This window comes from Epinephelus moara, chromosome 12 (genome assembly GCF_006386435.1).
Source record: "Epinephelus moara isolate mb chromosome 12, YSFRI_EMoa_1.0, whole genome shotgun sequence".
Lineage (NCBI taxonomy): Eukaryota > Metazoa > Chordata > Actinopteri > Perciformes > Serranidae > Epinephelus > Epinephelus moara.
In genome coordinates, this window is record NC_065517.1 from 4,015,593 (window position 1) to 4,039,005 (window position 23,413).

General features: G+C 39.1%; 1 protein-coding gene across 3 annotated transcripts in view; it reads right to left on the minus strand.

The window, feature by feature from the left end:
- The window catches only part of hmbox1b (homeobox containing 1 b), a 32,292-nt gene that overhangs the window by 2,502 nt on the left and 6,377 nt on the right, over positions 1 to 23,413 (minus strand). For 2 of the 3 annotated variants that reach the window (XM_050057758.1, XM_050057757.1), the window contains exons 3-9: positions 18,617 to 18,702; positions 12,720 to 12,830; positions 7,928 to 8,081; positions 7,576 to 7,658; positions 6,812 to 6,907; positions 3,660 to 3,754; positions 2,608 to 2,691 (exon numbers count right to left, since the gene is read on the minus strand). In XM_050057758.1, the coding sequence (XP_049913715.1) occupies positions 2,608 to 2,691; positions 3,660 to 3,754; positions 6,812 to 6,907; positions 7,576 to 7,658; positions 7,928 to 8,081; positions 12,720 to 12,830; positions 18,617 to 18,702 (709 nt within the window). The remainder of the gene's footprint in view (positions 1 to 2,607; positions 2,692 to 3,659; positions 3,755 to 6,811; positions 6,908 to 7,575; positions 7,659 to 7,927; positions 8,082 to 12,719; positions 12,831 to 18,616; positions 18,703 to 23,413) is intronic. The other variant, XM_050057759.1, reaches the window with a different exon arrangement.

Sequence of the window (23,413 nt, forward strand, 5' to 3'; positions counted from 1 at the left end):
TCCTGCAAAAGGTGAGATTCTTGGGCATGCACTACTCTTTTGAGGTCAGAGAATGTTAAGACCAGGGAAAAGTGAGGCCCATGGCAATACCTTTAGCTTGTTCCTCTTGAGGTGCTGTGGTTTTACAGATGATGTGATGTTTGTTTCCAGAATTTGCTGGAATTTAATTGAATCCATTCTTCCCTGTACCTGTGAAATGTTCCCCGTGCTACCGGCTGCAACACAAACCTAAAGCATGATCAAACAACCTCTGTGTATAACAGTTGGACAAATGTTAATTTCATCAGTCCACAGGACATGTTTAAAAGAAAATAAATCAGCCATGATTAGTTGTTCTTTGCAAACTTCTGATGATGAATTTTGTGGTGAGAACTAGGGGTGTGCCATATCATCTCATTCACGATAATACCAATATATTTCTAATATCGTGAAAAATTCATATTTTGATATTCTAAATATTTGGACTTGTTGACATATGACATCATACTGTTACCCATGGCAACAACAAACATGGCTGAAAGCGAAATAATTAGCGACTTGCGGTAGTTTTAAAAAGAGGAACAGCTTTAGTAGTGTGGAATAAACTGTGCCGTCATTAGGCCTGGGCATCCTGAATGTTTTATCAACAGCCCTGGACTTCTCAGACTCTTTTAGGAAACTCCTCTCTCACTGTGCGCACATGGGAGTCGGTGTCATCAAGTAATTGAACCTTTAGCAATATAAACCTACGTGATGCTTGCGGCTTGACAAAAACTACATACACGTGAATGTGCAGTAGTTATGGTAACATAACAGCCTGTTGCAGGTTACAGCATGATGATTAGAGGAGAAATGGCAGAGCATAAAGGTCCAGGTGGAAAAAGAAGAACTCAATCGTTAAGGATTTTGCAAAGAGAGAAGGAAATCACCTGTTGATTTATATATACAGATCCCAGGGTACATTTATTTGTATTTGGGAGCTGTTCAAATGTGTCATTAGTGGTAGACTTTATTTTGTTGAACTATTAATATTGTATACAGAATCTGAGTCTCCTACAATAACCCAACAAGCAGCTCTCTGAGAAAGTTTTCTTGGTCTGCCAGACCTCAACTTGACCTCCACAGTTCCTGTTAACTGCCATTTCTTAATTACATTACAAACTGAGTAAACAGCTATCTGAAAACACTTTGCTAGCTTCCTATAGCCTTCTCCTGCTTTGTGGGCATCAGTTATTTTAGTTTTCAGAGTGCTAGGCAGCTGTTTAGAGGAGCCCATGGCTGCTGATTGTTGGTACAAAGTTTAAGGAGTCAGAGTATTTATAAAGTTTTGAAATTTGCATCACCTGGACTTTCCTAACGATGATTGTGAACAAGCCAGAGCCCTAACAAGCTAGTTATGGTCTGAGACACTGGTAAAAGTTGTCTGAGGGCTCAAATGTCTTGGGGAGCCCAGACTTTTATGTGGTGCTCCTTTCATTTTTCTCTCTAAAACTGCTAGCTAAGCAGCCAAATAGGATCATGTTACAGTGGGGTTAGGATGGTGAGACTTCTCGCCTTGGACATGCAGCTTTATTCTCTTTCTTTTAGCAAGATGTAGCCACCAAGTGCATATTTAAGCCCCTTTTAAAAGGATGTTGTTTTGAACCAAGCCAGCTGGAAACATTATACAGCTGAAGACAGCCTCTTTAGCTGATAAAATCTGCCAGCCACAGTTGTCATCAACGAGCAAAACTAACAGTTGCTGGCTACTAATGTGGCTACCATGTTTTAAAATCAAGGACACATGTTTCAAAAGTGACCAACAATTTTAAGTGGTCATTCTGCTACCATGATTACTGTCAATTGCATATGTACTGAGAAGGGAGAGAAGGGTAAGCTTGACAACTGCAGCAACAGTAACAAAGGTGGGGGAGGCTAAGCGAATGGTCAGTTGTGATTTGGTTAGTGACTTTACTGTAGCATTTCAGTTTGTAAAATTTAACAGGCCAACAGAGAAAAGGAATATTCAGTGTGCAGTAAGACCTGCTCATAAAACACAGTTTTAAAATTATTCCTCATAACCAGGAAAGTATATTGTCACATTATATGTTATTCCAACCAGCATACATTTTCTGCCAACAGGAGGGAAAAACCATAATTCTGCAAAATGGCAAACCAACCTTACAATATCTGCTGCCTTGTGTTTTTTTATGACTGAGTTTGAATTTGTGAAAGCAAATTGTTTTGGATGTTAAAAACTGAGGTCACAGGAGCCAGAAAATAGGCGAGCAATGGCACCAAATCAACTTTTAAGCGACATGCCGCCTGATTACTGTATTCTGACAGCTATTTAAAGACATGCAATCAGAGTATAATTGTGTTGAGGGGACTGCTCTTAACCTCTGTGTGATTTGATTGTGAGTTTTCCTTGCCCTCTTTTTGGACTGCACTGGAGAGCTGTGCTCCCTGCAACTACAGCCACAAAGAAATGCAGCAACATAACTGCTAAACTGAGGATCAAAATGGACTGGCATGAAGGCAAAAACTGAGGAAGTATGAGCCAGGTTAAAGAGAACCAGATCCTATTTCCCTGAGAATTAATATGCATTGTTCTGGTTAACATAATGGCATGTTTCAGTGTGGATGTACCTGTGTTGGTGAGGTGGGCTCCAGTCGGTAAAGGCCAAAAGGTCGGCTTAGAGGTCTCTTGTCAAAATAGGGTAGGTCACATGCCTGGAGGTAATAAAAATGGCCATTTAACAATGTACGATTAAAAAACTCAAGTGTAATTAGAGAAACAATTCACAATATTCAGAATAGCTTGTCCTCTTTCATACTTCACTAGTTCAACACTGCTTGACAGATTAAATACACCCTGTGTTCATTACTCTGGAATGGTCAACTGGCTCTTTTCACTTTCAGCAGCCTTGACTTGACAGGAAGCGTTTACATGTTGTGCAATCAAGAGTAAAGCTAGAAGGCTTAAACTGAAACACAATCTTGAATTGTAGGTTTCTACAATATTACAGAGCCTTGATACTTCCTTTGCTCCAGCTCAGTTTCCATTGGTTACAGGAAAAAGAAGAGGGGAGCGAGCTTTTGTTAATTAACATGCCTCGGGCAACAGTTCTTAGCAACATTACTTCACAAAAATAAAAAACTTTATGTGCCTTCTATATTTGGGGAAGGACATATTAAAAGTTCATCTAAAGGAAAACAGCAGCACAAATGTTCTTGTAATTTGTCTCAGTGGCACGGTAATGTGGCATTAAGTCTACATGGTTTAACTCCAAGCAAACCCAACAAGCTGCTAACTTCTATTACTTGCATAACTTTAACAAAAGAGAGGGAAACTAATTAGTTAAGTCAACTGATGCATTTGAAAGACATGTAAAATACACGATCACACCGATTAATGACTAGAAATACAGAGTGCTGTCCAAGAACAGAGTGAGCCTTGGATGTGGACACATGGATGTGAATGGTTGGCAAGAGGTTGATCCAAAAAAAACAAAGGAAAAAATATAAATTGCATCTGCATCTGATAAAAATATCAGACACAGTACAGCACAAAATGAAGATATGAAGCTTTAACACACAGAAAAGTGAACTGTTTCTCTTCGATCAGACAAGTCGTTTACAGTACTGTCTGGAACATAAATCTGGATTTATGTGTCTCTTGAAACTTAATCACTCTCTACCTGCTCTGAGAAGTCGTTCCCATCGATGTCGTCACTGTTGGAGTGTCCCCCTGGACTCTGGACATCTATCCCATGACTCTCCAGGATTGTGGCTTCTTGGAGGAAGAGGATGGATTGTTAGATTTATGATAGATGACTGATAATATCCCTCATAACGTACTGAAGAGCAGTGATTCCCAAACAGGCAACATGGAAAAATTGTGTCGCTGAATTCATCTGAAAAATTACGATCCAGTTTAAAAATATACACTCAGTGACCACTTTATTAGGTACACCCGTAAAATCTATTACAATTCAATACAACAGCTCTGCCATATATTCATTCTTCACACGGCTAGATAAATACTGGATTATCACTTCTATGACTGTCTATGTGTGAGGTATCATAGAAGTAAACTTTATGGCAGAACAGTTGTATTGGATTGCACAAGACTGTACAGGTGTACCTAATAAAGTGGCCACTGAGATTAATGGAGTGCATGTTAAACTAGTTAATCAAAAATATAATTGCAAACAGTTAAAAAGGATAAATGATAATGGATAAACACTTGTAATAATAAGTTAAAGTAATGAATAACTGGTTGAAATAGTTAGCTTCAAGCAGTATTGGAAATTAATTTTTTTTTATTCCACCTTCCACTGTGGCTGGTGGATTCTATTATCTACCAGCCACTCAATAGATTACTGTTGTTTTGTTGGCTGGTGAGGGAGGCAAATCTATCAGCCACTTAACTATTTTAACAGCATTTTGCGGGCGGTTAGTGCTAATTTCAAACCCTGGCTTAAAGTAATGGGTAAATGTTTGACATTTATTTATTTATTTATTTTATTTCATTACTTTATTTGTCAGGGACAGTGCATATTAATAAACATTTCTGTAAATACGCCAGAGTTAGCCCTAAGGCTAGTTTTCATCTGTTGTCCCTGGCCAGATGTGAATTGGCAGCCTAAAATTTAAAAAACAGCAAATTTAAGACATTGATGTGTATGTTACAATAAAACACAGAGAGACACAACAAGGTAACCTAACTGCATAAACAGAGACAGACAAAAAGAAAAACAAGTGAGGAAGCACGACAACAGCAACACCAAGGCAAGTCAAGCAGTAAGACAATTTAACAGCAAACACAAACACAGACCAGAAGCAACAAGCAAAGAAAAACAAAAACAAAAAACAAAAACAAAAAACAAATACAAGCAACAGGACTGCAGGTTTAGCAACAGGGCAATTTGATATAATGATGAGTATATCCAGACTAGTGTTGACAAATTTGGAAATTTATGAACCATTTTTTTTAACTGTGTGGAAAAGGACCTGTATGTAGTCAGGTCCCTGATGTGAGCTGGTACAGCATTCCATTCATGTGCCGCTTTGATTGAAAAGGCAGATTGACTGAAAGCTGATTTTCTCAGTGGGATGATGCAGTTTCCTCTTGTGACTCCTCTTGTGATCTGATTTGAGTTTACTCATTGCTGAATAAAGCTACTGAGTGGAGGAGGAGCTAGACCATGAATTATTTTATAGATGAGGCATACGTTTGCATATTTTATAAAGTTTTCCCAGCTCAAAAGATTATATTTTTCCCATATGTTGCAGTGATGGAAGCTGTTAGGTTTCTTGTCGAGGGTTTTCATGGTTTGATTCTAGTGGCCTAGTGACATAGCGGTAAGTAATGGATAAACAGTTGGAATTGATAGCTAAAAGTAATGGATAAACAGTTGGAATTGATAGCTAAAAGTAATGGATAAACAGTTGAAATACTTAATTTAATGTAATGGATAAATGGTTGACATAGTTATCTTAATGGATAAACAGTTGGAAAAATGGGCTTAAGTAATGAACAAATGGTTGAAATGGCTAAAAGTAATAAATAAATGTGAAATCGTTTGTTGAAAGTAATAAATAAAAGTTGGAATACTTAGTTTAAGTAATGGATAACTGGTTGAAATTAATAACAGAAAGTACTGGATAAACAACTGGAATACCTAATTTGAAGTAATGGATAAGTAGGAAATGGAAAAGTAATACTTTAAGTAATGAAAAATGGTTAACATAGTTTAATGGATAAACAGTTGGACTACTTTAAGTAATGAATAAATGGTTGACAGTTTATTGCGTTACAGCTGTGATACTTAGAGCAACAGATAAATGGTTGAAATTGATAGTTTAATGGAAAAACAGAATAGTGAGCTTTTAGTAATGGCTAAGTGGTTGGCATTAGCTTGATGGATAAAAAGTTTGAAATTGGTTGCTGAAAGTAATAGATACTTAGTTGGAAGAGTTAGCTTGAAGTAATGGGTAAATTGTTGACATATGGATAAACAGCTTAAATAGTCAGCTAAAAGTAATAGATTAATTGTTAGACTAGTTAAATGTAATGAATACATTATTTAAATTGATACCTGAAAGTAATGGATGAACAGTTTACAGTAGTGACCTAAATGCAAATAGTGAAAAAGCTATATATAGCTATCATGGATGAATAGTTGAAACATCCAAATTCTGCTACTCTAAGTGACAGGAGTAAAAATGCTAACTTGACTAAACAACACGAACAGTTAAACTATATGAAAAACATGTATGAATGCCCACTTGTATATAGTTATCACAGATGCATAACATAGAGTTAAATACCAAGTCAAATAAACACATTTGCAAAATGACAGCTCATCTGACCAGGCTTTGAGGGTACATCAGACAAAAAAGGTTGGGAACCACTGCTCTAATTAACACACATTAGCTCAGACTGTGGCCAGACGATACTGAATCTCTCCAACTGCTTCAGTGGTCTTCTCTACTAAGTCCTTTGGCTAGCAAGTAATGGAGGTTATATTTTACAAATCTAATTGGCATCTAGATTAATGCAGGCAGCAAGAGGATTTTTTTTAAATTCCAAAGCAGGTATGGGAATACTTTGCCAGAGGTCATTACAGATATCAGGTGACTGATTAACAATCATCAACCTGCCTAATTATAGTGATGGAATGAATACATTTATGATGAGCCATTCAATGCATAAGATAATTTGTATAATTGCTTTTATTAAATATCAAATAGTCATGTTAACACAAAGGAATGTAATCAAATGTGCAGTGCTCCGCAACCAAAAGTCTCAATAGAGATTTGTGGTCTCTCCCTAAAGCCACATTACCAATGTTAGCCCGTCTCTTGATCTCTTTGCGACGGTTGGCGAACCAGTTGTAAACTTTCAGGGAGGTAACCCTCTCCAGATCAGACAGCTTCTTCCCTGAAACAAATCACATGACAATCTGATCACTCAGTGCACAATTCAAAATGAGAATGTCTTGCTTAAATTATTTTTTATCCAGTCAGTTCTAATCTTTTTTTATTTCATTTTGGGCCCTGTTTTTTCATCCATCTGCTCCCTCAAGCTGTGAATTCCACTTTTATTTGTGCCTTTATGATCTGGATTGTTTCATAACTGATGATGGTAAAATATCTGCTGAAAGGAAATAATTTTATTTGATTGCATAAGGGGCCGATCACACAACACATGCAACACAGATGTTTGGTCTGCAAAGTCCACATCATATCCAAGAAAAATATCCATGCATCAGCAAATATTCACAGTTTAGAAGCTGGAATGAGGAAATTTTAAGGCTTAACTGTTGCAGATACATTTTCTGCTGAACTTAAAAACGAATCAAGTTATTGTTTCAGCTCTTTAGCACTTACGTATGTATGACATACCAAATGTAAAAAGATGTCATGTACAGATTAATGGGTGATTATGGTTGTGTTCAGAGGGGCAATTTCCATGGTAAAATTCAAAATATTCACATAACTTACAGGAATATTCATCACCAGCAAATAAAGCTATTATCCACTACACATAACAAAACACTGAATTATTCTAACAAGGCTGCACACACATTCCTGGTTTCTGTGGTTTACCTGGCTTTTGAATAACAGCATTGCAGGCGTTTGCTATCTCCTCCCGTTTGGCCTCATCTGGGTACTGGTTGTCGTTGAAGTAGCTATATATAGCAGAAGAGTCACACTGATTAAATTAATTTCATTACACAAGGACGATGTCAACAAACTTCCTGCTGTTTGCTATGTGTGCAGTACTACCAAGCCAATATTGAGACTGTATGTCAAGAGTCACAGGCTCATTTTCCAGCCATTTTCTTGCACAGGTTGCAATGTTTCCTCTACTCCATGTGGAAATAAGGCAGATTGATGAAACAAACTCCCATTTATCATCTTTAATCTCCTGCTCTTCTTCCTCTGTTCCCCCACTCACCTCTCCATCACAGCCAGGCACTCTTTTCTCCAAGTGAAGCGACTTCCTCGACGCAGCCGGAAGGTTCCAGGGGCAGTGGTGATGGGGGGCGGGGTTTGCCTCCACTCCATTTCCTCCAGAGGTAACGGAGCTGGCCGCATGTTTAGAGTGGCACCTGGGGCGGGAGGCAGCAGAAACACTGGTAGGTTACAACTGAAGATGGTACATCTGTCAGGGGAAGTCTGGTCACAATGAGCCTTGGGAACATATTGTTTGCAGGTGTCTGTGGCTTGGAAGCACTAACTGTGCCGGTTAGAGTCTTAAAAAAAAGAGAGTAATAATGTGTGTAATGGTTGTCTTGACAGACAAACTGAGTGCAGCGCACAATGGCCAAAAAGCTGATCGCCTCATGAAAATGTATGTGAGAATGTGCATCACCTTTAGCAAATCTCACAATATATTGTGGTTATAAACTGGACTGAATAGTGCTGACAAGGACTGCGCTTCCTCATCTCAAATCATGACCACAGCAGAAAAGATTATAACTCAAAAGGTTTGAACTAAAACTAAAAAATAGCCACAATCAAGCTAACAGCTTAGATGTATTATGGAGGTCACAAGCTCACCCTCAGTATCATAACCTCACCTGACACAGACATTGGGAACAAGACCTAACTGGGTCGCCCAGCAACAGCCCAGGTTATCAGAACAGCATGAATGGGGCATCAGTTTTCTCTGCAGCAGTGATGGAGGCGTGTGTGTGGGGCTGGGCTGAGCTGGGCCGGGCTCAGTCTGGCCATAAATAGCATAGAGCAGTTTCCACTGCTGTCGGTGTTGGCAGGGCTCCACCGAGGAACATGCCGCAGAGGACGAGGCGTGGGATGTCTGCTGCCTGGCTATAGGTTGATACAGCGCACGTAAACGTACATGCACACATGCACATGCACAGTTGGGATCCGAAGCAAGAGGCCTGTTGTTTTTGCTGTTAACCATTTGCAGTGAAATGTAGATTTAAGGTTGTGCAAGCCAACAGACTCATCTTTTAACTGTGTCCTTCTTCAGAGAAGCAAAACTAACATGTACATGTCAACCCTGATTTTTCACAACTTTTTTTATAAAGCAGGACTAAGGTGCAATGAGATTTTAAAGCACTGGACTCAAGACTTGAGAACTGGCCTTAAGTTGGACTTAAAGAAGAATTTCACTGCTGGAAAGGTCGTTTCACAAAATGGGTCGTCTATACAGTGGAAAGACGCAAATACTTTTTAATTGGTGCTATATGACCAGAGAAAAGGGGAAAAGGAAAAGGGCTGTGACATGTGCTTTTGAGGTAGAAAACCTACAACTATCAGAATGCACTCCAGCGCACCTGATCAATAAACGCTCACCACTGGTGAGTGACATAATGTGAGCATGGCCATTTCAACACAGCAAACAATATGGCGGCAGGCTGATAACAAACAATCTCAAATAACCATTAAAAGGTGAACTACAATGGGTTCTGAAATTGTACATATGTTAAATAATGTTATTTGACATTCTTAAAAGAAATAGTTTACGGACTAAATTAATCTATAATCCCCTGAGAATTAGACAGGAAGCTGCAACAAACAGCTAGAACAAACCACAAAGCATGCAGGCTATATGTCGACATTTATAAAGAGGTAAGCTAGCGTAACTTTATCAAGTGCTGGATGGAACATTACTTTAAGATGGCAGCGCAGGTATCTGTGGTAATGCCTGACGAGCAGGAAGGACACAGAGTGAGCGGTTGTGTTCAAACAGACAGTTTGGGGGGTGGGGGTCACATTGAATCTGAGTCTGAACAAGTAAACAGCCTTTTCCACTAACCTTGCAATGGATGAGAACAACACCTGTAACCATGGTAACTACTCACAACAAAAATGGTCACAGGTATTGCCTCAAAATGCTTACATTAAAATAAAAAATGCATGACAAAAATTAGACTAAGAGATCCTCAGCTTTTGTTGAGTAAAATCCAGTTGCTTTAGGCTAAAATTAAATCAAACCCAGGTGCTCATTTAAAACGGAACACAATACATTAATATTCAGCTCCTACAAGCCGCTGCTGTTACTAACCTTATCTTCCTTTGTCTCTACCAGCCTCCAATTCATATAACACTTCAAAAAGCTTCAGCTAACGTATGAGATATTACATGGAATTGAGGCATCATACTGTATATCACATGTCACTGCAGCACATTATACCACAGGGCACTGTCTACTTCTACTCATCTCATTAACAGTCTATCAAGAAACTGCTGGTAGCACAGTGTTTTCCTACTGTGCTTCCTTTCTTTGAAGCCGCCTCCTGCTGCCATTACTGAGGAAAACTCTGCTATCTTTACACCCAACATTAAAACTCAACTTTGCTACAACCACAGCTTTGCTAACTATTCAGAGTGACAAAATGAAACTACATTCTATTATGGCCTTGATGGCTACAGTAACATGACAGTGTCATGCCAGATTCAGATCGGCAGTGATTCATAACTTTTGAAAAACCTGTTTTATTGCCTTTTTATATTGTCACTGTCTGCTGACTCTTTACTCCTCTTAACTGGCCAGTAGGGCTTTAAGTTTTCCACAAATGTCTCAGGTAAAAACAATAAGCCTTACCTATTCAGCTGCAGGCCAAATTTTGGCCTTTGTTGTGGCTCAAAAAGTGACATTCATAGAAAAGTCTGGTCTCACTTTGGACCAGAGCATCTGCAGACAATAGTTCCATCCCCAACATGTTATGATCCACTTAATCAAGATGCCCTGGTTGCAAAACGCAAGGCGCATCGCACTGCCTTTTTTTTTTTTTTAAATGTAAGGAAAAAAACACTTGCTGCGTCTTTTCATTGTTGCCAGGCAACCATCCCATCACTTTCTTACCTTAACCTTCGCATGTAATCAATCTACTGTTTTTTTCTTCAATTCGCAGTAATTAGTAGCTACTTACGAAAATGGACAGGCAGAGGGTACTTGCAAATAGTTTATGGAGCACAGGGAAACAGAGATCTGTGTGGGTACATGAGACCCTAAAAAAGAGGGTGGATCAGAGGGAGAACCACCTGTCCAGGAGTTCCGCCTCAATGATGGCGGTTTCAAGTACTGCTCTAATATGCTTCCACGCCTGCTGTTTCCTATTGAGATTGTGGTAACTGCAGATTGTAAAATCATATTGCTTTGGGTATCCAGCAAGCACTACCACCGGATTCTCCTCCATTGTTTACCAACTGTAGACTTGTTGTTGAGACCACCACAGAAGGCGCGCCACTTGAATCATCTGATTGGACAATGGGAAAAAAGCCTAGATGAAATGGGGCACCTCTCTGCTCTGAGTTAAGTTTTTTCAACTTGAGGAGTTTGAAGCACTCTAGGAAAAACGCCAGATACCTAGAGTGCAGAACCATGAAGTGCGTAGCAATGCAAAAACAGCAAGCAAAAAGCTTCATTCTCATTAAAAACTATTAGAAAAAGACGCCTCCAGTTGCTAAAATGGATTCTGTGTGATCAGGGCCTAAGGGAGCTGGGAGGGACAAATCCACCAACCAGCTGCATCACATGTATTGCCTATAGAGTGGCTGTGAAAAGCTCTAGCAGCCACCTGACAGAGAGCTACACTCTACTGAGTGCACTTTTCTAGTTCTATACATTTTTTCTTATTCTATACAGTAGTGCAGTGGTCGTTCAAACTGTGCTTCTTCAGAATGCACTTGGTCTCCAGTATTGCCGCTGGCAACGCTCTCCAGAACAGCTCATACAAGCATCTTCACACTCAACACTGCATTTCCTTGGGTTCTGAGCAATACACATGCTATGACATAGTTGCATCTCCTAGCAAGCCAAAGCCCAGCTGTTTCCAAAAACAAAAGCGTTCATTCCGAATAATACATAGCTGATGATTGATGCTGATGCATGTTTGATTTTGTTATGATTTTGCTCAAGCCTCTATTTCTTCATTTATTCTTGAATGCACTGGAGCCATTGATGAGAGAGCAAGTTTTACCCAGCATGCCGTTTGTCTGTGTAACAGTTAATAGGGGTCCCCTCTATATATATCCCACAGTATGTACTTCTGGTGGTAGAAATACACTAATAATAAATATGTCTCATAGATCTCAAGAGCTCACACTCAACACTGCACTTCCATGGGTCCTCAGCAATATGCCCGCCAATGAGAAGTTGATCCGATGAATGGTTACTGAGAAAACTGAGGGGCTTATCTACAGACTGACCCTCCTTGAATTTTAGTTAGATTTTTGCCCTCTGTTGGCACCTGCTCTATGCCTCTTCATCCCTCTCTTTGTTAACCACAGCCCTTAAATATATATATATATATATATATATATATATATATATNATATACATATACACATATATATACATATACACATATACACATATATACATACATACATACATACATATACATATATACATAAATACATACACACATATATACATACATACATACATACATATACATATATACATAAATACATATATACATATACACATATACTGTATACATACATATACACATATATACATATATACATATACACATACATACATACATATACACATATATACATATACATATACACATATATACATATATACATATATATATATACACATACATACATACATATGTATATGTATGTGTATGTATGTATATATGTGTGTGTGTGTGTGTGTGTATATATATATATATATATACACACACACACACACACACCTGACCAATACACACAGAGTCAGGACTGAGTGAGTGTAAAGAGTTGAAAGACTGATGTACCTGGTGTAGTTTTCTCCAGCGTGTACCAGCGGTAGAAGGCCCTCTTCTTCTGCTCGCTCAGGTCGGAGCCGTGCTGCAGTAGCCAATGGGAGATCCTGCTCTGGCTGATGCCTGGAAAGCAGCCAGACATCGAATTACAACAGAGTGTTTTGCATCAAGCCCCGGCACATTTTGTAGACAACACTTGCAAGAATTCAAGAGAGACAGAAGGGGATACTAGAAGGGGGGGGGTGTTTTCTCTGTCCTTAGCTCTGAATTTATTTCCTCTCCCATCACTTGTCTCTCCCACAAGCTGTAGCCACAGAAATATTGCTGGCCACTTTCACTCCTTTCTGCTGGGTGCTTGAAATTTTCTTGAGGTGGAAATTAGGATACCAGTAGTATTGATTTTTCAATTTCTATCTTTTTCAAAGAGAAAAATGTTAATTTCTTCCTCTGAATTTCTATCTCTGTCCTGTGAAATATGTAACAAACAGAAATAGTCATAAAAAGATGTTATGCTATTTTTATGCATCCATTCATGACAGAAGCATTAAATTAAATCAAAACAATAATTAAATAAAATGTGCAATGATAATTCAATTCTTTCAGATTTTATAGACACTTTCTTTGACCACATGTGACCACAAATCTGTGAAGTACACCTGACATTTATTACACTGATACATGTAATGTAGAACCAAAGTTCACAAGCATGAGTTCTGCCCAGATACTTTAAACCATTAGCAATAAGTGCTGAGGTTAGCACAACAAGCTGATTGGCGTGTAAGTCAGTTACACTATGACAAGAACAAATGAAATAGCAGAGCGACAGCAGCAATAAAGACACATATGTGTATAAGACGAGGACGGTGTGTCAGTGCTCCTCCACTGCTGTAGGGTCTATAAATGGAAACACATTCAACATGCTAATGCAAATTTGATGGCATTACCCAGATGTGCCAATCACCAGAACAAGGGGAAAAAAACAAACTGAAGCACAAATCCTTCTCCCTGATGCTGTCATGCAGGCTTTTAACACAAAAGCAGAATGGAATATAAAAATAAAAATAACACTGAGGCAACTGGGATTCACACTGTCATATACCCATGGTGGAACTAACCGAAACATTCCTCCTAATACACAAGTTTTATTTTTTGGCTGGACCGCAGAGGCAAGGCCAGCCCTATAAAAGCAAAAGTCTGTCTACGAGTTAGTGAGTGATAAAGTTACACCATTGGTTAGAGTGAGTGATGACATGAATTAGGCTTTTCCCTATTGGCCGTTTCTCTTTTAAAATACATACGACAGAGCAGTGGACACTGAAAGTCATGTGGTACTGTATTCCTCATTTTCTGTAACCAGTGTAGCATGAAAGCACAATAGAATTAGCAAGCTAGCTAGCTAACTAGCCAGCTGCTATACAAGTAAAATGTAACAACTTGCTTCAGCATAGGAAAGCACATTACTGTTATCAGATAAGTGTCAACTTTGATCGGCTCGTTTTCCATAGTCACTGTAACGTGTAACTGTGCTGTGTCTGTATGAGACAAGCCTTAAATTTATTTTTAACATTACTGATTATATTGTGCTACAATGCCAGAACCACAGATGGTCAGAACGGGTTGTGAGAAGAAAAAAAAAAAAAAAAAAGACTGATTGAAACTGAGGTGAATATTGCGTGTTAAAAAGCTGGAACTGTTGCAGCCACAATGACAAAATTCTCCTTTGGTTATCGCTGCCAATAAGAGTTTTTTTACAAATTATCAGCGGAACTTGGTTCTGATAGTGACTGAGGGCTGTGCAGCCTCCTCCCATCATAACCGTGGATTCCCACCATAAGCTTCATGAGCATCATAAGCAGCCGGCCGTCATTCATTTTCAATGCACGCTGACGACAAAGGGCATCAGGGGTGTCGGCTGCAGCGAGCGGCGCAATGCCAGTGACTAGAGCGTCAAGTAGAAGTTGAGAGAAGCTGAACTTTATGCAAATGAGCAGTGCCGCCGCCAAAGCAGCAGCCAATTGCAGACCAGGTTTGCAGGACTCTGTGGACCCAGACGGACCAACGGCTCCGGGCTCTGCGTTTCCTCAGCAAATACGCCAATGCAATACAAAGGAGGCTTCCGAAAGTGCGATCCATGGTGAAAGAGGAAACCGAAGATGTGCATGCTATATATATATATAGGCTACGCTTTTTTCCCTCCAAATAAGCTCCCGCTTATTTACCACCAATTAGCCTACATTTCTCAATGGTCCTACGTGCCAACAGGAAGGTAAAATCATAATAATAAAAGACTCATAAGGGCTATATGACTGTGTTTATTAGCGTTATTTTAATTGTGTAATGAAATATACAATAATACATAGTGAAGACATAAATGATAGTATATTTGTTCATCCTTGTAAAGTGCACAGCCGGTCAGCCCAGATGGACACATCTGCAGCGCCCGGACCCACCCCTTTGGCCGCTGTAAGCGCCTGCTGGAGCTGGCAGTGTGAGCGATGTCAGAGCGACCAGAGTGCCCGCAGGCGACCATGAAGCTTTTGGTGGGAATCCCCAGTAAGGGGACATACGTCCCTGACTGAAGCTGAAGAGGGGAGGGTTGTGTTAAATGATCAGTGGATACAGCTCCAGAGAAAGCAGCTCCCTTCAGCTGCATGGCTGTGTCTAAGTGCACTGTTCTTCACTTTAACATGGATTCACATGAGTTTTTGGGCTGGATGATAACAACTGTGACAGCGCATGCCAGCTCTGTAAAGTGAAAGTCAAAGTGAACAAAAGTCTGACTAGATATATGCCGGCCACTTCCTGTTTCAAATTAAAAGTCCTAAATTCAAATTAAAAGCCCTGTAGCATTGTATACACGATCCAGCCATATACAAGGTTTTGACCTCGTCTTGTTATTACTCATTTTTTTTGTATTTTCAGTATCTTATCATTAAATATCCTTTTCAGTTTTTTAACCTGATGTTACCTGTTGTCTTTTGGGAAAGTATTAAGTGTTTGTACAGTGTAATACAGAAGTGTTTGAAATGTTTGTTGTTGTTTATAATAAAAAACAGTCCAACAAAGTTGCCAGTGAACAAAATGCTTTTAGTCCCCAGTAAGAGCTTTGTATCTGTCTTTGATACTTGCACTACTGTCTCTTCTCCCACTGCACAGAGCCATGACCCCTTAACTGGAATATGAACACAACCCTGGCTTCTGTGTACCCTTATACTGTACCCCTATTTAAAAATTTACTAATGTGTATGGGACCTGACAGAAAGGTAATGTTGAAAATGTAGGATTGCTTCGCCAAAAGGTACGGTATAAAGTTTTTGGTGCAACTACCTGCTGCTTATCATTTTTATGCAGATGATACTGTCATCTGTTGTTCATCCCCTTCAGTAGTTAAAGCTCTGGAATACCTGCAGTCTGCCTTTGATGTTGTTCAGACCCACTTAACTCAACTTAAGCTGGTTTTAAATGCAGAAAAATCCAAATTTATGCTATTTTCAAATGGCAAGGATTTAACAGCTGATCTGCTAAAGATCTTGACTACTCCAGGGATTGAAATTGAAATTGTTACAACATACAAATATTTAGGTATTATCATTGATCAGAACTTGTCTTTCAAAACACATATCGAAAACCTTGTCTCCAAGCTGAAGGTTAAATTGGGAGTCTTCTTTAGAAATAAATCCAACTTCTCGCTTCAGGCAAGGAGACACTTGATATGTGCAACTTTTTTACCACTGCTGCATTATGGTGATCTGCTTTTCATGAATGCCCCTGACCAGTGTCTAAAGAAGTTAGACACTGCGTACCATTGTGCTTTGCGCTTTTTTACTGAAAACTAAAATATGCTGCACCTTTGTCCTGGAATAATCTTCAGAAGGATCTGAAATTGGCAGAGTTGCTCTTTAAGTCAATGTGACTGTTCCTAAATCATTTCAGAAATTGTACTCAAATCAGATTTATTCTTGTCCTGACCTTGTATCTCGTGTTGATTGCATAGTGTGTTTTTTTTAATCATTTGTTGTGTGTGACAGTTGTATGTCTGTTTGCCTTGTAACTTGTAACAATGTTTTATGCTGCTCTCTTTGCCAGCTCACTCTTGAAAAAGAGTGACCTGGCAAAGAGAGCAGCATAAAACATTGTTACAAGGTCACTCTTGAAAAAGAGATTTCTAATCTTAATGAGGCTTTTATCTGGTTAAATAAAGATATATATACATTATGTGCTAGCACACCTAAATGAGAAAAGCTTAGAGCACCAGTGAAACCAATGTAAACAGTTACTCTGCAGCCCTGAAAATTACATTTAGTTTTACCCCCTCGTCAAAACAAAAAGAATCTGGGGCAGAACAGAATCTAATAGTCTAATTATTATAATTCTAATGATACAAATAATATGAAAATATAGTTTATTTCAAAAGTTTAACTACTGGACACTACATGTCTACTACTTCACTGAAAAATCCATTCTAAACTAATTTTGTGTTAAACTGTGATTACACATAAACTTCAAAAGATGAATTTAAAAACTGTATACAATTAGGTTTCCCAAATAAGTCAGTCAACGGTAAATATGGAGAAGTTGATCATTTTAGAGCAGGGCTACCCAGACCTTTACTATCTGTCCCATGAACGATATTTTAAAATATATAAAAAAACAACATCTGGAAGACGAGTCTGTGAACTTGAGTTTTCTAGTTAGTAGGCTTTAATGCTGTGCTGGTTATGGTCACAAGGGGTGGGGGATATGGCCCTAAAATAATATCACGATATTTCAGGCTATTTGATATGATATGACAAATTAAAAAAAATAATAATTCTATTATTAATTTAAGATCATAGAATTGCAACAAAATAAGTGGTATAGTTTTACATGTCAGCCTAACAATTTGCGTTCAAATGTTCAGTAAAAACTAAAAGCTGATCTCTCATTTCTTTAGTTTGTAAACAACAACAGTAACTCAGAGTGAGATTCTGATTATGTATACAATATTAATAGTACAACTAAATAAAATCTAACCCAGATTACACATTTAAACAGCTCCCAAACACAAAAAAAATATACCATGGAATCTCTATATATAAAACAACAGGTGATTTCCTTCTCTTTTGGCAAAATCCTAAATGACTGAGAGATTTTTTCTATCTAATTTTTTGTTGAGCCACGAGTATCATGTAGGTTTACATTACCAAAGGTTTATGACAATATCACTTGACGACACCGACTCCTGTGTGCAAACGGTGAGAGAGGAGAGGGAGAGATGCTGTGCTGCTGCCAGAAGAGCCGCTGAATGAGTTCCCTCTGAGCGGTAAATCGCTAAAAGAGTCTGAGAAGTCTGGGGCTGTTCATAAAACATTCAGGACGCTACAGTTTATTCCACACTATTGAAGCTGCTCTTCTTTTTGGAACCACTGAGAATTCGGTAATAATTTTGCTTTCAGCCACGCTATGACACAGTATGACAACAATATGTCAAAAAGTTGAAATATCTAAAGTATCGCAATATAAATTCTTCATATCATATGAAAAATTATACCCGTATTATCGTGAACAAGATGATATTGCACACCTCTGATGGTCACTTAGCAACTTCCGACGCAACCTGCCTCCGCACCCTGTAAAGTTCGCACAGAGTGAGCACAAGAGTAGCATCCAGCACTCAACCTCACATTTCCCAGGAAGTAAAAGACATGGCATGTGTCCCAGCCCTGAGGAGACATTTTTCACTTTTCTATATAAGAAGCACCCCTCTGATCTTCTTTCTATTGTTTAACACGTAAAGCTTTAAATTTTAACTGAAGAGATGCACATTAGCAAACAACAAAAATACACGATGGACAAAATGACAGTGTGCTTGCAAAAGAAAACACCTTAAATGAAGCACATAGTTTGAGCGTGTCAGTGCTGCTACTAACCGGTAACTTGTGCCACCACTGCCTGAGAGATCCTCCTGTTCCCCAGGAACGCTTTGATCTCCTCTTTCACCATGCTGCTGTCCCTCCTGTAGACATAGACACACACACACACACACACACACACACACACACACACACACACACACACACACACACACACAGCACAAGTCACAACACAGCAAGACCACTTACTACACGTTCAGCAGCACAATCTCAAGAACCAGGCTGCTATTTTAAACAGGGAAACATCAAACAGCATTTCAAAGTATCGCACATCATTTCAATAAATGTAGTAAGGTGAGGTAAAACATACTGATACCAAACAGATATGTAGTAAAGATAGAAAATCAGCTTTCATGTTTTCACTATTTACACGTTAAGTTGTTCAGTTGTTCTGCTGTCTCATTATTTATCCAGCAGCAACAAAAATGTTGCACACATGTTGTATGCTTAGGTGCCGATGCTGTGTCCCTTTCCATATTGTACAATAACTGATGCACATGTCAGATAATCAAATCTATGTTTTTGTATTGTACCTATTCATAGGAAAACTACAGAGCCAAGGCTCCATTTTAATCTAGGGTGCATTTTGACAGCATTATCAATGTATTGTTCTTCTCTTTTATGGCTCTCACATCATCAACGTCGCATTTCAGAGGAACACAAAGGCTTGGACTATGAATTTAAATGAATTGAACCACAATCAAGTAATCTATAATTTCAAAATGTATTTGGCAGACATGTTTCCACTATCTGAGTCCCCAGCGGGGAAAAATAAAACACGCACAGACTTGCAGGAATGGAGCCGTGCCATCACACAGTGTACCCACCCTGCTTTCTGGCTTCAAGCCCAATCCCCTCCCCTATACATACACAATAACATACACATACATACACCCACACACCCACAAGCTTATGACTGTCTTGGCTTAATTCCTCATCCTGGTGCAGACTGTGAACACCTGTCAAATGTGTAAACTGGCTGGTGCATTTATCCATACTAATAGTGCATACCTTTGCATTACCCGTGGGCGCTGCCTACCCCCACCCAACTTTAACAGCACTGGTGCTCCAACTATACAATCACAGCATCCTTTGAACCCGTCAGTATCCCAGATTCACACCGTCAAAATGGAGAATGCATCAAAGTCCTGAGTGCTCTGTTAGCATATTTCTGAAATGAAAATGCGTCACAACTCTTGACATCCAGCATCAATATCCTCCACACCAGCCTCTTGCGGCGCAGCTAAAATTAGAGCTCAAAAACGCTGCTTGTATCGACACCAGCGAATCAATGTAGCACAAGCTGCTGTACAAGACTGAGGAAGAGTGGAAAGTGGAGGAGGGAGGAGGGGGAGGCAGGTTGTGTTGTCGGATGCCAACTCAAAGGCCGAACCCCTGCAGGGACGGAAATGTGCACTTAGAAGAGAGAGAAATGAGAAGGGCACCGTGGGATTGTTGACAAGCTGAAGCGGCGTGTCACGCCCCTGCAGCCCTGCCGAGCGAGACGCTGGAGAGTCCTACAGGCGGAGAGGACGAGGGCTTTTGAACGCTACTTAACTTCTTGGGCTGTCTAAACAGGACATGTAATTTAATGCAGAGGCTGCGTGAATGAGCAACGGGACAGCTAGTGCAGTACTGAGGATAGAGCCTGAGCTCTAAATATCTATTCTTATTCTGACTGTTCATACAGGGCAGCTGGAAGGCAGCAGGAGGACAGGGCTCGTGTGTAAAGTGCTGAGAAGAAGAGAGGAGGTGGCTGACATGAAGACTAGGTTAGATTATCAACACTGACCTGTACCAGTAATGGGCTGTAGAAGAGCATATAATACCTCCTAGTTTTATTTTATATCTGATATTGTTGATTATTATGTAACCTGATACATTTCAATGATAGACTCCGTGGGTGAAACCCTTCAAACTACCCTTAGGAAAGAACTTAGTCTACAGAGTTACCATAAAAAGAACTCAGCCTTAGATGCAGGGTTCCCGCACATTATCCCAGACATAATTTTATATCTTTTCAGTGACTTGTCAACTACCCATGATAACATTTTTTTTTCTTTCCCCAGTTGCTAAGCCTTTTACAAACATCTCAGAATCAAACTCTATCAGACATAATTTCAGTTAGCTGGCATACATAAAGGGAGAGACAGAATGCAAGGAGAAAATGGAGAAACGTAGGTGATGGTAAACTGTCACACACTGACACATATTAAAACTACGTTGTATCGACAGCTATGCAAAGTTAATTTGCTGTTATGTTACATTACATGGAAGGTTATTCACTGAACTGTAACGATATCATTACACGCAACAAATTCCATGGCTTTTCCATAACTTTCAATGATTGTTACTGATTCTAAGGCCTGGCAAATGTGATGGTGAAATTCCATGACTTTTCCAGGTTTTCCATGACTGTGGGAACGCTGTATATAGGAACTTAATTTGTTCCAGAATCCATGCTGATCACAACCACCATTTATCTCAAACTTAGTTAACAGAAAACATTTCTGAACTAAACCTCACATTTCCAGCTCATTAACATGGCTGCTCTGATGACGTCACTTAGGTAAGACAGAGTAAATGACTGTCACAAGAAAGCAAAAAACCTGTAATGCAATAGACTGGCAAACTTATTACACAACAATGTGGGCTTTCTAACATACATTGGTACTCTTTAGTAACCGGAGATAGATACCATGTTGCTGAATGGTTGATACACTTAATTTGTGCTGTAAATCGAGCCAGTCGCTCCCAGTGGCAGACTGATTTGCACAGTGAAAGCAAAGCTTAGAGGGAACCAATCTAAACACAGCAGGTGTCATTATTCTATAGCCATTACACTGTACAGTGAACATTTTATAATCATAAGCTGAGCAAAGACTGTGTTTTTTCCACTTAAGTAAAGATTCTTTTCTTTAATTTGGAACCTAAGTGTAGTTTTCTTCAACAACAGATTCTGCTGCAGGGCCTTAGTCACAGGGGTGAGGGAGAAACTGATACAACATAGTGTTGCTATATTTTGCATTGAGATATTGCATGGATGCATACACTACAGGTATCGATTTTTTAATCAAATAAATTATTAATACTGCATATACAAATCAAACTTTTGGTAGCCTACAATAATAACAAAATCATTTGCTTTTTCAGTCCACTAGATACATTTTGCAGCAATAAAAATGACACAAGTGAGATAAAGAGACTGAAAACCTTATCTTATTAGATAATACAGATGTGACAAAGTTTTCCTCGAGGAAATTGCAATATATTGCAATGTATGTAATCAAAATCACAATAATATTGTATTGTGACCAGAGTCCTGCACTGGGTGGGGTAACCTGCAATCGAGTCACTGGGCACGGGTAAAAATGAATTGCATGCGGGCGGGCAGCGGGTGAGAACAAAAATCTATTTTTACATTTTTTAAGAGTAAAACAAATGAAAAAGATGTGCAGTATATGTGTAATATTTTGACATCTAAATTACTATTATTAAGCCGCAATATATTCTATTTTGAAAGTCAATGACACCAGTCAAACCTATGACCCCGTTGTCACAATTATCAAGGAGGACTTCAGCAATGAAACTTTGCAGCCCTTCTTATGCAATAACACACAGTGATACATATTCTCAACAAGTAACCTTTATGCCTGTCTCTGTTATTTTTACACACCATCACAGGATGTACATATTTTTAAGTAGCGCATGCTGTATAAGACAATTACATGTACATGTGGTCCTGCTGTGCTTAAAACAATGGAGGACTAGCCAGCACTCTTTAAAAGAAAATGCGCCTCTTCTTTCTGTTTCTTCTGTGCATTATTAGTTGTCATTTATCTTGCTAATTGTCTGCATTTTAAAAAACGCACAAGTGCTATTCACTGATTATAATCTCACAAGTGAAATGCCGTAAACCTGTCATTCTAAATCTGCGCAAAGTACAGCTAAAGTGATAAGTTGGTTAATCAATCAGTCAATCAACATAGAGGTGATCGACAATCAACTAAATAATTGACTTTTTCATGAATTAATTTTGGTTTAGTATTTTGCACCCGTATCATGTAAATGTCTAGCTTAGTAATTATCTAGAGGGTCTTGCTGTAGCTCCATCTCCTCAAAAATGTTTGCGCACCATCAGGGCTACATGGAGCCCACAAGAGCTGTGATCAGATGGCCTTAACCGGCTTTTGTCATCTAGCAAAGACACCGATGCAAACCCTCTCCCAGATTTTTTTATCTACAGTTTAACCAGTGCAATACTAAAAAATACACATGAATTAGCAAAAGCAGGGACCTCCAAGCTGAATATCAGCCTTTGAGGGCAGACACTGTCGCTGCCAAAGAGTTGGGAAATGTTTGTGGTCTAACTGACAAACCGACAGAGTGAGCTCTGGAGCTGCTGGTCACAGCTAAAAAGTACAACTGCACCTTGGAGGCAAAGTCTCTCAATTACATGACAACAAGTCTCCTCCGTTTTCTAACTGCATTCGCATTAGTGGCATCAGAGCAACTTAACAAGTAATGATGGCATGGAATGCACCAATGATCAGTGTATTTTAGAGCTGCAGTGATTAGTCAATTGATCAAGTGGTTGATTGACAGAAAATTATTTGGCAAGTATCTTAATAATGAAATAATTGCTTTGATATTTTTTTAACACATGCTAGTTTCATACTTCTTAAATGTGAGAATTTGAAGCATTTCTTTGTCATTGATATTAACAAACTGGGTGGCTTTGGATTTTCTGTTGATCACATAAACCATACCGTCTGAATACGTCACCCCGGGCTC